Genomic DNA, 13,314 nt, shown 5'->3' with positions numbered 1-13,314 from the left:
CTGAGTGAAAGTACTGAAATGTCCCTCCATGTGACAAACTGACATCAGTGAGCTAATTTTCTTAGTGACCTTATCTAAATTAGTCAGAGAATATCCACTGTGATTTATGCCTAGTTGCAATTAAACCATTTGATGCCTTCTAATTAAGTCTCTGAAGATTAATTCCTATCCAGGTTTTTTTTTGGTTTCTCCTTAAGAGATAAAAAGGAGAAATTTATGTAAAATGAATTTAACCATCCAAGGGAAGGGGGCAATTGTATCACTGCATGCACACAAAATTACCCTGAATATGACTAAGCTTTACCTCTCAACTGTCTTTATCTTACATCCCTTCCAGATAACTTGGGTGCTCTCCCTTCTTATTCTAAGGTATTTACATCGACATACAAAACAATATTAGTTAAAAACATGCTATTTATGTTTAAGAAATTAATCCTCGCTGAAGTTGCTTTTCCTAAACTATTAAATTTTCTTGTATGGGTCCAACCCTTCCAGATATCTGTGCTACACTGTGCTCTGAATGGGGACCCTGACAGTGTGAGCAGTGTGATTACAACTCTAATAAGAGAAGAAATAGGCATTTGAGTTTCAGATTGCTCCAGTTCATATCAGTCTTTTTGCTCCAATGTGCATCAGTACATTTTGCTCCTTCTTAAAAATAAAAAGTATACTGCAAAGCAAAACACAAACTTTGAATTAAAACAAGACTGTTGCACTAAGTGTCCCAACTAGGTAAAATGTGGTAGAGGGAATGAGGTAGTTGGCCTTTTAAAATGCATGTTTTCCAGCCCTGAAATCCTTTTGAGTCATGTTGCTCCACTGCAATGACAAACATACAACACTTTCACATCCCAAGATTTTGCTGGTGTTTCAATTCCTAGCATCACTAATGATTCTTTTGTGAACCAAGAACCTTTTCCAAGGGGTATTCTAAGACATACTAGGCACGTCCCCATGAGTGGGAACGTGCATTTTCCTGGGGACAAGTAGCAGCAGCATATATTTGCCACTGCTAGTTGTCCCTGGACACACGCCTGCACATGTGCTCTGACACAGGACAAATGGCCCCAGCAGCCTTACCTGCAGCAGCAGCAATCTAGCCACTTGGAGCCTGGCCAGCAGCTGGAGCGTGGCTCTGCCCAGCCAGGCTGCGGTTTCTGGTGGCACACACTGCAGCCACGTGTGCTGCGCCACTTCCCCCTCCCCCCCCCGCTTTTTTTTTTTTTAGATACTGGGATTTCCTGGAATGGATTCACCACATGGATTTTGCAATGCCTCAAAAGGCTTTGAGGCACCGCAAACCACACATTCCCACTCATGGGAACACAGCACTGCTTTGTTGAATGCCCTCCAGAACCTGGCTAGCAGAGATGAAATTCTGCTTAATTCCATGTTTCTTTTCAGTTCACCTTTAAAGTTTCCTGGGCCTGCATTCCATGGCAATATTGCCCTCTTTAAATCCCTGCCCCCTGACACTACTGGTGTGAGAAGAGCATTTTAAATTTGTATTCCATGATAGTTTTTCATTACTTGAGTTATGCATTCTATAACAATACTGTGTTACATTTATTAAGCTCATGCTTCCTCCCTGCAGGCGAGTACAGCTATCTGGGGACTACACTTCGTCAGGTAGATATAGAGCCAATGCCCTCTCTCGCAGATGTCAGACAGCTAATAGCACTGTATGGAATACTGCCATTAGGTAAGAGCACAGCAAAATTACTGGAGGGCAGAATACAATGGTTTGCTTCCTGTCAGAAACATATATTTTTACTAGCTTTGACAGTGTTGATTAATTGTAATCTAAAGCATTTTGCAGTATAATTGTTTTTCAATTAAACATTTTGAATGAAGACCATATCATTTTAATAGAGCATAAAAGAGCATGCACGTCATTTTCAGGTACTGCATTTACTTGCCATCTCTGTTTGCATTTTAACAGTTTGTGAATGGCAGCACATAAAGGAAATCACTTGGGAAAGATAATAGCTAAAACAAGCTCCAGTGATTAAAATTAATCAAGTTAAGGGAAAAGCTGGGGTTACAATTTACCTTTTACAAGCCGGCTTATGTTACTTGGTACTAAACAATATGAGCATTTAAAGAATTAGTCTGAGTAGATTTCATATATTTGAAAGAGCACACTTCTAAACGCTCTTGTAGTTTTAAGTGCTGGCAACTATTAATATTGAAGAAGATATTTGCGGGGGGTTTAAACATACTGTCTATACCAATATTTTATTCCAACCTTGTGGAGTACAGGTTCCTAATGCAGCAAGGGGCTTTACATTTGGTATTTATTATTTTCACTTTGGGAAAAATTTCCAGTCAGATTAGAGGCAAATCCTTATTCACCCAGTTCAGTCCCATGTAGCATCATTCTTGGCCATTCATCCAGTTTGTAGTACAAGATGGCCAGATTGTCTCAGACTCATGTTCTGGTGTGCAAAACAAAGGGAGAAAAGGAACCTTCCTTTCCCTTTCCTTGTTCATGTTTTTCACAAAGACCAGGATCAATAATGGACCTTGTACTTCAACAGTTCTTTCAATATACATTCAGGAGCATTCTCAAAGCATTCTCTGGTTCTAGCCCCTTCCAAATATTAGTGGGTGTACCCAAGATAGCAGGTGGCTGACCCTACAACACTGCTTCAAACCTAAGAATTTGGAGGAGGAATGACAGTTTTTCCTCAAAGGGCTTAGTCTTCAGCATTAGCACTCAACCTTGAAGAATCATGGTAACTACTATGTTAAGGGACTTGGCAGTGGAGAGTAAACCAGGACCTTCATGTTTAAGAGCATGTCACTTGGTCATGGGTAAACCTTACTGGAGCCAGAGGTTTAGCCACAACTAACTGACACCAAGTTAAACATGACTCTTGCCTGTCTACACAGACTCCAGTCTTATTTCACATATCAGTTAGATTGTATTAAATCATGACACTGGAGTAGCTAATTTTGAAGTTAAATCAAGCCAAAGGCTCCTCCTACATAGTTAAGAGGGTCCATATACTTTCTACTGTTTTTTAAATTGGAGATAAACTCTGAGGAAAAGACCTTGAATTAGTAAAACAGATTATATTTGTGATGGCAGTCTGAATGCTTTTGTGTAAAAGAAACGTATGTATATATAGCCCAAGGATAAAAAAGAGTCACAGAAATTATTTTATCCTTGAGTGATATTTTATGGTTAATATTTTAGATAACTGCCCTCAGTACTAGTTAATTGTGTGTCTATAGGTAAGAGTTTCTTTAAAATATTCACATGATGGCAGATAACATTTCAGCTCAAAAGAAATTTGAGAAAATTGTCAGCAGCTGAAAGGAGAAGTTACAATAGAAGTTGCATTAACTCTGGAGGTGTCTACCGTTCTCATTATAATAAGCCTACTTATAATAATAGTAGATTGGTATGGGGTGACCAAATATATTCATAGAACTTTAGTGGTTAACAATCTTACTACACACTTCATGATGCTGGAAGTAAGGCTTATAATATTTTAAGTCAGCAGTTTTCAAACTTTTTGAGATGAGCCCCCTTTGAGTTACAATTTTGTTCATGCCTCCTCCCCCCCGCCTCAACCCAGACAAAAACAGACATGCAAAATATGCTTTCATAAACTTAACGGACTAACACAACTTACATTATCTAATTAAATTACCTATACCTATAGATTTCAAATTCACAGATAATGTGCGTGTCAATTAATGTGAAGGGCTTGCCTGCTTCTCTGCAAACAGTTTACCTTGCTGCTGCTGCTGCTGCCCACCACCATCTGCCTGCCCTGTTCACGCCACCCTCTGCCCTGATGTCTGCGCCTCTTGCAACCTCCCAGTGTTCCTTCACACCCCGCCAGCGGTGCACACCCCATTGCTTTAAGTCACTAGTTCACTGAAAAGTAGGCTTATTGCTTTCCTTTTAACATAATTTCTAAACTGTCATCTCCTTTGCTGGTCAAGCCTTATGGCTGTAGGAAGGCAGAGTCTGTCTTGTTCCTGATGCCTGGAATAAAACTTTTGAAGTTTTCTAGAACTGACGATTAGGGCTGTGCAAAGCTTCAGGTGCTGATTCGATTTGGAGGAGATTCGGCCTGATTCGGTGGCCGAATCTCTGAATCCAGATCGAATCAGGAGACAGATTAAAAGGTCCAAATCGATTCAAAGCTCTCTGAATCTATTCAGAAAATATTCAGAGAGCTTCAGTGATTCGGGCAATCGCTGCTTGCTGCAGCAGGGAGCTGGACCTGGTCTCCATGCTGGTAAGTAGGGGGTGGGGAAGGTGGGGCTGGAGGAGGGGGATGGAACCATAGGAGGACCTTTGCAAGGCCCCATCCCCTGCCTGCTCCCCTAGCCCCCCGTCCAGCTCCACCCATGGCTGCCCCACCCGGCCCCAGCTCTTTAAAAAAATGCCCCCACTCACTGGCTGCTGCCAGGCAGGGGGGCAATCCCTGCTGCCCCCCACTGCATGGGGGGGGCTCTGCCACAAACCCTGACCCCTGCCCACTGTCCCAGCCCCACCCCCCCATGGCTGCCCTGCCCACCCCAGCTCCCAACCCTTTAAAAAAAGTCCCCACTTATCAGCTGCTGCAGTGGTCTCAGGGCTTGTGGCAGAGCCCCCCCACATGGCATGGATCATTGGGGGGCAGCAGGGATTGTCCCCCGCCTGGCAAGAGCCGGTGAGTGGGGGCTTTTTTAATTTTCTTTTTAAAGGGCTAGGAGTTGGGGCTGGGCGAGGCAGCCATGGGGCTGGGCTGGGAGAGTAGGCGGGTGTCAGGGTGCTTGTGGCAGAGCCCCCCACGTGGCATAGGGCAGTGGGGGCAGCAGAGATCGTCCCCCCGCCCCAGCCTGGCAGCAGCCGGTGAATGTGGGCCTTTTTTTGTTTGTTTTTTGGTTTTGTTTTTTTTTTAAAGCCATTGAGAGCGGGCAGGGGTGGGGCCGATTTGGAGTTTCGGTGATGGTGGTAGCTGAATCTCTGAATCAGATTTGGCCAAATCAATTCAGGACAGTGATTCGAATCACCAGATTGAATCACTGTCTCCCGAATTGGCCAAATCCGAATCTGAAGTTAATACTACCCACTTCGCACACACCTACTGACAATATCTCTGCAGAGGGCTCTTACCTTTGGGACTTTTTCCATACCCCAATAATCTGTTAGTCACCTAGTTTACAAGCCCTCTAGACATGATGCAGGTATTACTGTTTAAATGCAATGTTGAAATGGTAATTACTGTATAAGGATATATACCCTTTTATGTAGCAAGGAAATGATGACCATTTTAATGGCCCATATATTGGCATGACAGGCATTTGATACATTTACTTTGACGTTCACTGCCCAGTACACACATTGTATTATGATAGATAAAGTAATTTCTAAATAAAACATTTCAATGGCTTGCTCCCTGACAGCACAAGTGCTACATCCTTCCTCCCCATTTTGACAGGCAAGTCAGGATGACAAACACTACTGAGCATTTCCCAGCTCTTAGTCTCTCTTCTTTGATTCCTCCTCCTTTGTCAGCATGAGAAAGGAAATCAACCTGGACTGCAGTATCTTGTGCCATGTATGGTAATTGTCAATGAAAAAAGGCAAAAGAAAAAAAAATCCTGCTTCTGCATCTTGCAACACTTTTCTAGAGGAATATCTAGCATTTAATCCTACCTTCACTGAAGAACCCTCCAGTCCCCAAGTAGAGCAAGACAGGAATGAAACTATGTCTGAAGGTGCAAGAGATAACAGCTACTCGGCAGGCCTGGGAGGGAAAGATTGATATGCACCAGAGCAGAGACTCTCCCCCAAAAATGTGGATAAGGTGGCTACAGCTCCGGAAAACAAAAGTACCCTTTAACCATGAAGTTTGAAGGTACCACCCTTTCATGTCCACAAGCTCCTTTTAGTGCAGTTTGCTTCCTTTTCTCCCAAGAGGATATTTCCAGAGGATACAATACCACTAGAGTATCTACTCCCTGCAGTCACAGACAACCACAGAAAATATCTTCCTCTCACTTACCAGCTAAATTGCTTTTCTTTCTGTTGTTCTGTCAACACAACGCAGATACTTACCTAATCTGATTTAGCCAAGACTCACTACTTCAGTCAGCAGGGCAAAGTGGGCGACCAGCTTTCTTCAGGTCAGGAGAAGCAAAGGATAGAGCCCTAGAAAATGGGAATCTTAGACAGAGATTGAGCATCATCCTCCCTATCTGAGCAAGCAGGCAGAAAGAATATAGGATATAGATGATATACATTACCACCTCCATCAAAAAAAGCAGAGGAAACAAACAGAAAACAAATCAGCCAGTAAGTAGGGCTGTAAAATGCTTGTACTGCAAAGTGCAGTAGCCAAGTTCTGTTGGGCAATGACTTGACGGCACATACAACAGCACTGTCATTGCCTAGCTCATTTCAAATAACTTATATTCTAAAAAACAAATTATCAGACTCTGCAGTTCTTACTAAACAGCATCAATATAATATAAAAGGAAGTTTCCCAAGGAAAAGTGTGAGGGCAGAAAGGAAGAGAGAGAAAGTAACACTAAAGATTTTAAATTATACTGACAAATGCCTGTCAGGAAAATATTCCAATTAGTTTGTTTTCGTAAAGCATAAGGAGGACTGGAGAGTGTCATTTTGGTGGGTTTGAAGGATTCTGCTTTTTTAACATGTGACATGGATTTCCTGCCCTTGTCCAATTAAAGAAAGTGGGGAACAGCTCTGAGGTGGAATGCTTGTCTTTTTTAAATTAGATCACAGGTATATCTACAACCATCCATCTGTGTGACAGCTGACAGAGAGTGGGTTAACAGTTTAAGTGTAATTGGAAGCAGATGTGTACTGTACATAATGCTAGCTGGGCTTGTCTTTTGCATTTAACTGTATTGGCTCACTTTCATTTCAGTGCTCTTTAACCTGTTAAGTTTGAAGTTTCCCTACTGCCCATACCCCACAACTTAGCAGAGTGAAGCACTAGCCCTTGACCTGTGTGTATAGCTAAAATTGAGTTTTTCTGAGAGTTAAAATTCAAATGAGTTCATTATTAATTGCTGTTTTCTTCAGGAACAAGAGGGATGTAGCTAACTTACCATATGGCTATAGTTCTGGTTTATACAAAAGTGTGTTCTACACCACTTGTACTTTGTTAATGAGACAGAGTTCACATTATGAAATATTTATCATGAAGAAAAACTAAAGAATCATACACCATTATATTTATAGCAGACATAAATGAAACCAATAATAGCCCCTTATGACTTTTTATAGGCTCTCAAGCACTACATGAGAAGTCTCCACTGGTGAAAGCTCTCCTGCTAGCTGGTCCTGCAGGAGTAGGAAAGAAAATGCTAGTCCATGCTCTCTGCACAGAAACAGGAGCCAACCTCTTCAACTTGTCTGCCTCTAACATTGCAGGAAAATACCCAGGCAAGAGTGGCCTGCAAATGCTGCTCAACATGGTATTTAAGGTACTATACTTCTTAACAGCCCTGTCCTACTGTGGGTTTCTTTGTAATGTCTTTTTCTAAGATTCCTGTCAGATCAGAGCTTACTCTCTTTTAAATAAATTTTAATTTTCTTCAGGTACTCGGCTCAATACAGTGGTGGAACTGGCCAAGGTCAAACAAGTGTCAGCACATATTTGAGATTCCTTTATTGCTTTCAAACTTCTTTAAAACAATTTGTGAACAGCCATTGTGTTCACCACTGTGGAGGATTTACTGCCCTGTGGGAAATCACTTCATGTAACATTTGTCTGCAGCACTATTTGAACAATCCTTGCATTACCTTGAATATGAAAAGCATTATGTAAAATAAGAGACTGTTTCATGTTCATGTTTACATTAATCGGGAATGTTTGACAAACAATATTTAGTCAAATAATGCTGGTTGCTATTGATTATATATATTTGTTGCACAGGACAGTCACTGCAAAAGCTGTCTGATTATCTAAAAATCTATCCTTTTGAGAGAGAATGTCTTACCTTAGAATTACATTAACAAAAACTCAAAAGAAAAGGATTTCTTTATTGGACCAACTGCTTTGTAACCACACATTGGACTACTACATCAATATAGATCAATTAAACTCCTTTGCCCCTATTTCTCTCTCTCTCTCTCTAATCACTACCCCTTTTCCCAAGCAACGTACCGTTTACAGCCAGTCATCAGTTTCTCTGCAGTCTGGCTTCCACCCCTTATGCTCCGCTGCAAATGCTTCTGCCAAATGAGCGAGTTCTTTTTGCTTAGCTCTCAGAACCAATATCCACCCTCATTAGCCTTGGCCTGTCAGCTGCTTTCAACCCTTGACCACATTTTTACATTCTGAATCTTGTCCTCCCTTTGGCTTCTGTGACTTCATATTTTCCTGCTTCTCCTCTCCTCTCCTCCTGCTTCTTCAGCATGTCTTTCAGAGGGTCCTTTTCCCCTACACTCTTCACCTTTCTGTGAAGCTCCCACCAGGCTCTGTTCTTGATCCTCCTCTCCACTCCATTCTGTGTAATCTCACAAATGCAAATTTGACTACCATCTCTGTACTGATGACTCACAGATCTACCTCCATACTCCAGACCTGTCTTCCTCTGTCTAAACTAAAATATTGTCTTGATTTTTTGACATCCCCTTGGGGATAACTAGTAGTCACCACCAGGTCCATATGGCTAAAATAGAGTTCCTAATTTCCTGTCACTCCAAGCTTTCTAAGATACTTCCTTTCTCATTCACTGAGAAAATCACCATCCTGCTTCATCCTTAAGTAGTCTGAGCTCAGACCACTAACTATGTCTTGCTCTTCAACTTGTACCTCTCTTCTAAGTCTTCACAACAAGACTGTATGTAGGAGAAACAAGCCCCACCTAATGAATTCCTAATCAATAAGCAGGGAACTTATTTTTTTCCATCAAAAGTTTCTTCACAGTGCTGATTAAAGATCCTACTATATCTGAATTGTTGCAAGGATATAGTAGTTACATGTACGGTATAAACATTTGACATGAGAAAAGCTAGAAAACAGCAGTACACATGGTATATATATATATACATACATACATACATACATACATACATACACACACACACACACACACACACACACTCACAGTTCTGTCTTGCTGCCTGACACAGTGCGCCTCATTAAATTGATCCTTGTCCGTGTAGCTGATTACTGAAAGATTCACAGGTCTCAGTAACAGATAGTTTCAGTGATAAATTTTGCACACACCAGCACTTTTTTCCCTAGTGAGGGTGGCATAAGAAGCATTTATAAAAAATCCTTATATAGTTAGTCAAACAAAATTAGGCATTTGAACATGTAAGTAAATAACAGGAAACATAACAGTAATTATTTTTCATGTTATTATGCAATCCATGTAATCACTATTAAACCATGAGATTTACTTTCTCTGAATGTATGGTGCTCTATGATGAAGGTGCAGTAACCTAGCACGCATAAATTACCAATCACTTCTACAAACAAAGGAGTTTGTACAACTCTGCTAATCTCTAGATCACAAAAATAACCACTGGGATACTTTCTATCCATAACTGCTGGTAGCAGATGGCAGTCATTTCATGGGAGACACCCTAAAGAAAGAAATAACACTGGAAAAAATTAGATTCTAAATTTGTGTCAGATGCAAAAATGCAAATACTTTTCAGATCATTATTTCTGGGTGGGGTCTATTACAAGATGCATACCAGCTCTGTCAAAGAGAGAGACTGATGTTATTCAAAGCAGTCACTTTTGAATGTCATACAGAAGAATTGACTTAAATTACCTTTGTAGGAAAACAGAGATTCCACTCTGCCTCTCCACAAAAATGCATGAGAAATTAAATATTCAATAGCAAGAGTACTAAAAGACACTGTGAATGTCAAAGACTAAGCACCTGTGTACTCTTTAAATGGCAGAGAATAGTCATATAGTGAAGCGGTAGCAGTGTTTCAAGCAAAAAAGAAGGTCCTTCATCTGATATTTGACTGTGTCTGAGTAGCCCTGAAAAAAATCTGATCCTTGAAGTATAAACCAGAATACAGTGGAATATTTTCCATGCACTGAGCCAGACTAAAGACAAGGCAGCCCTGCCAACTTTTACTAGTTGAGGGATTGGCCCTCAGTTACTCCCATTAATGCGCATGAGTATAACTTCAACAAAGTTGCATCTTATATACACAGTTTTGCAAGGGAGAAATAAGAGCCTGGTCTGCCTGACAAAGTAAAGAGGGCATCATAGAAATGATAACAGCAAGCCCAGAAAAGAGCAAGAAAAAAAGGCATGAGTCTGTAACAGAAGCGAAAAAAGCAAGCAATTTATAAGCAAAAGTTGTGAGGCAGGAAAAATGACAAAAATTGGCACTGCATCAATATTATAGGGCAGCAACCAGGTTAAGTCACAAATATAGTCACACTGCACCTAACAACCTTGACAGGAGGGTCAGCAGCAATAGGCAAGAATGCAAATAGCATATGGATGGAAAAGGGCAACTAACACAATCCTAGCCAGGCTAAAGGGGTGGGGAAAGTGATACCAAGGAGGAAATACCAACATGGGAGTTATGTGTAGCAACTCAAAGTATATCACACAATCAGATATACAGAGTTGAAATTTACTGCACTGTATTTCAAACAGCTTCACTGTTAGCTTCACTGTTAGGAGTTTGTATTTCAAATCATGGTGACCCCACAGCTTAGCACTGCTCACTATGTGTGTGTACGCCAAATACCACCCCACAAAGGATACATGTGTTAATTAGCCACCATTCATGACTGGAAATGGGTGTTCTTTGTCAAGGAATCCTCCAAAAACATATATGGAGATGAGGTGCAGGACAACCCGGTCCAGCTCCACCTCATGGAAGGTAGGACCACACTAATCATATGCAACAGGTTGAGAGAGGGGGCAACAGAGATTCTGAGTGAACTGCTTGGGGCCCCATTTGGTGATGTTTTCCCAACATTTAAGGCTGTTGAAGGAACAGAAATCATTGGAAATGGGAAACAGAGTCATAGCTCATCTATGGGAGTAAAGAAGAAATCAAAATGTGTTCAACACAGTGGCTCACCATGACTTGAAAGAGAGTGCTGAGTGGGGCTGAATGCAATGGGCACTGCCATATATTGTGTTAAGATGGGCTGTATTAATCTATACTTCAGTAAACTTACCTGGCAGGGGAGACACCATGATCTGGGGAAATACTATGACCATGATGGTGGCAGGGGAAATACCCTTACCCTGACTGAGATAATGCAATTAAAATGGTACTGTATAGTAGAGGGTTGCACCTTTGTCTGCTTGTAGACAGAATTCCCTATTAGAGCCTCATAGTTAGCTTCTTACTGACCAGCTTCTGGTGGAAGGATCTCAGCTATATGCCAACTTTATGGAAATAGGAGACTCCTCCCTAGCTTTCCATATGGCCAAGGGCAACTCAAACTCAGGGGCATCCGAACCCCAAGCTTCCGGGCTTGGGTCTGCACATAGGATGCCTGCCAAAGGATTTGGAAGCATCTGATGCCCCAGGAGAGGATGGAGGATGTCTGCTGGTAGTAGGGCCACATGTGGTTCTTGAATGACTCTCAGATTTGGAATTGATTTAGCTGATTTGACTTGGAACATGAAATTTTTTTTTAAAAATAAATAAATCTGGGCCTTTTGGCTAAGATCAAGTACTTTTGGCACCAAGGGGATGGTGTCAGGGCTGCCTTTGGCCCTCCTAGTGTTAACCTAGTATTGCAGTACCTCCAGGCCTGGTGTCAGTTCCCTGTGAAGGGAATACACACCCAAGCCAAACCCCCCCCCCCCCCAAAAAAAACAGATTCCTTTCAACATTTTTGGCAAGGCCTCTGGCCTCAGGGCTTGCACTTAGGATACATGGATTTGGGAGTATCGGAAGCCCCAGACTGATGAGTCTGGGTAGTAGGCTATTTGCTTGTGTTAGGACCACACAGACTGGAACAATTGAGCTCTTCTCAGTCAAAATTTGGAACTTAATTCAGAACTGCTTGCCCCTTGGAAACAAATTTTATTTTATTTTTTTTAATTAGCATTTTTGCCACCTGCAGGGGGTGTTGGAGCTTGCTTCAGCCTCTCTGAGTGTCAGCCTAGTATTGCAGTACCTCTAGGCCCAGTCCTCATTCCTTCCTTGGGGAGCAACTGCTGTTTTTTTAAGGGACAGGGACACGGACACGCACGCTTCTATCAGTATGTTTATGCAATATGGGCCTTGTGTTTTAAAATCATGCTTAGTGTTGGTTGCATTTAATCAGCTTCATAGTTGGGTTCCATTACTGAGCACATGCTGCTTTTGGAAGCAGTTTAATGATAGACAGTGTATTTAATGAGGTTTCCTTGTATGTGAATGTAAGAAAAAAACCTCATCTTGTATTTGAGTAAATATTTTTTTTTTTTTAAAGAGGTCAACTTTATCTTGTGTTTTTCCCCCAAAGTTAAAGCATAATATAACTCATCCTTTTCAAGAATTTTAATCATTACACTCTATAGTAAGTCACAATATTATTTGTTTTTAAAAATGCCTGGTAAAGGAACTCTGTTTTAGGCTTCCTGAATTATCAGCATAAAAATTAAATAGTTGCCCTATCCAGACTCATGTTTTTCTGATCAAATATTCATTTCCAATTTTCATCAGTTTTAATCCAGTATTGCTTTATGTAGGCTCATCATCTCACATAGGGGCAGCTGTATAAATTATAACGATCAGTGGATAGACTGATCTGATTTTCAGTGATCCATCACCTTCTGCAGAACCTATATATTTAATTAAAGCTGAAATCTTCAAGCTTGGGGAAACTGCCATTTGCCCAACTATGAAAATCAGGCTATTTATTTGGGGGACTATACACTAAGATGCAAGTTTGAAAATGTTAGTGTACGTTTTTACAGTTATCATACTACTTGAAGCTAGGGAGCATCAAATCTAAAGCTTAGCTGAAATAGCTTTAAGATAACATATGTCCACCCCCTTCCAACATGTTGTGACAGTATTTTTTAAATACAAGAGAACCCCTGAGTAGAATCACAGTGCATGTAATTTGTAAGAAATTCAGACACAACAAAAGCACCAGAATTGTTGCTTTATATTCTGTTTAATACAGAAGTGCAAGATAACCCAGGTAAGGCACTTACACAAAGGCTTGTCATGAAAAAAATGAAGATTTAAGTACATGCTGAATTTATGCACCTTTTATTAATGTGAGTGGATTCAGGGAGCAAGAGTTACAGGAAAGAACATTTGTTCTCAAACCTGTATCAGATTAGTAGCTAAAACAACAATAGGCATCTGTTTTTAGCAAATGCTGTTGC

The 13,314-nt window shown here is 41.0% G+C and overlaps 1 protein-coding gene and 1 long non-coding RNA gene across 12 annotated transcripts in view; one reads left to right on the top strand and one right to left on the bottom strand.

Annotated features, from left to right (window-relative positions):
- Positions 1-8,231, bottom strand: part of LOC106738522 (uncharacterized) — a 137,720-nt gene extending 129,489 nt beyond the window's left edge. For 6 of the 7 annotated variants that reach the window (XR_009462057.1, XR_009462058.1, XR_009462060.1 and 3 more), the window contains exons 1-2: positions 8,148-8,230; positions 6,068-6,160 (exon numbers count right to left, since the gene is read on the bottom strand). This is a non-coding gene — a long non-coding RNA (uncharacterized LOC106738522). Of the gene's footprint in view, positions 1-6,067; positions 6,161-8,147 lie in introns of all 7 variants that reach the window. The other variant, XR_009462059.1, reaches the window with a different exon arrangement.
- The window catches only part of IQCA1 (IQ motif containing with AAA domain 1), a 192,448-nt gene that overhangs the window by 158,245 nt on the left and 20,889 nt on the right, over positions 1-13,314 (top strand). For 4 of the 5 annotated variants that reach the window (XM_014594399.3, XM_019492023.2, XM_019492025.2 and 1 more), the window contains 2 exons: positions 1,595-1,702; positions 7,265-7,464. In XM_014594399.3, the coding sequence (XP_014449885.1) occupies positions 1,595-1,702; positions 7,265-7,464 (308 nt within the window). The remainder of the gene's footprint in view (positions 1-1,594; positions 1,703-7,264; positions 7,465-13,314) is intronic. The other variant, XM_059727177.1, reaches the window with a different exon arrangement.

The sequence above is a fragment of the Alligator mississippiensis genome, chromosome 4, assembly GCF_030867095.1.
Source record: "Alligator mississippiensis isolate rAllMis1 chromosome 4, rAllMis1, whole genome shotgun sequence".
Taxonomy (NCBI): Eukaryota; Metazoa; Chordata; order Crocodylia; family Alligatoridae; genus Alligator; species Alligator mississippiensis.
The sequence above is the reverse complement of the archived record's forward strand: the minus strand, read 5'-3'. Positions and strand labels throughout refer to the sequence as shown.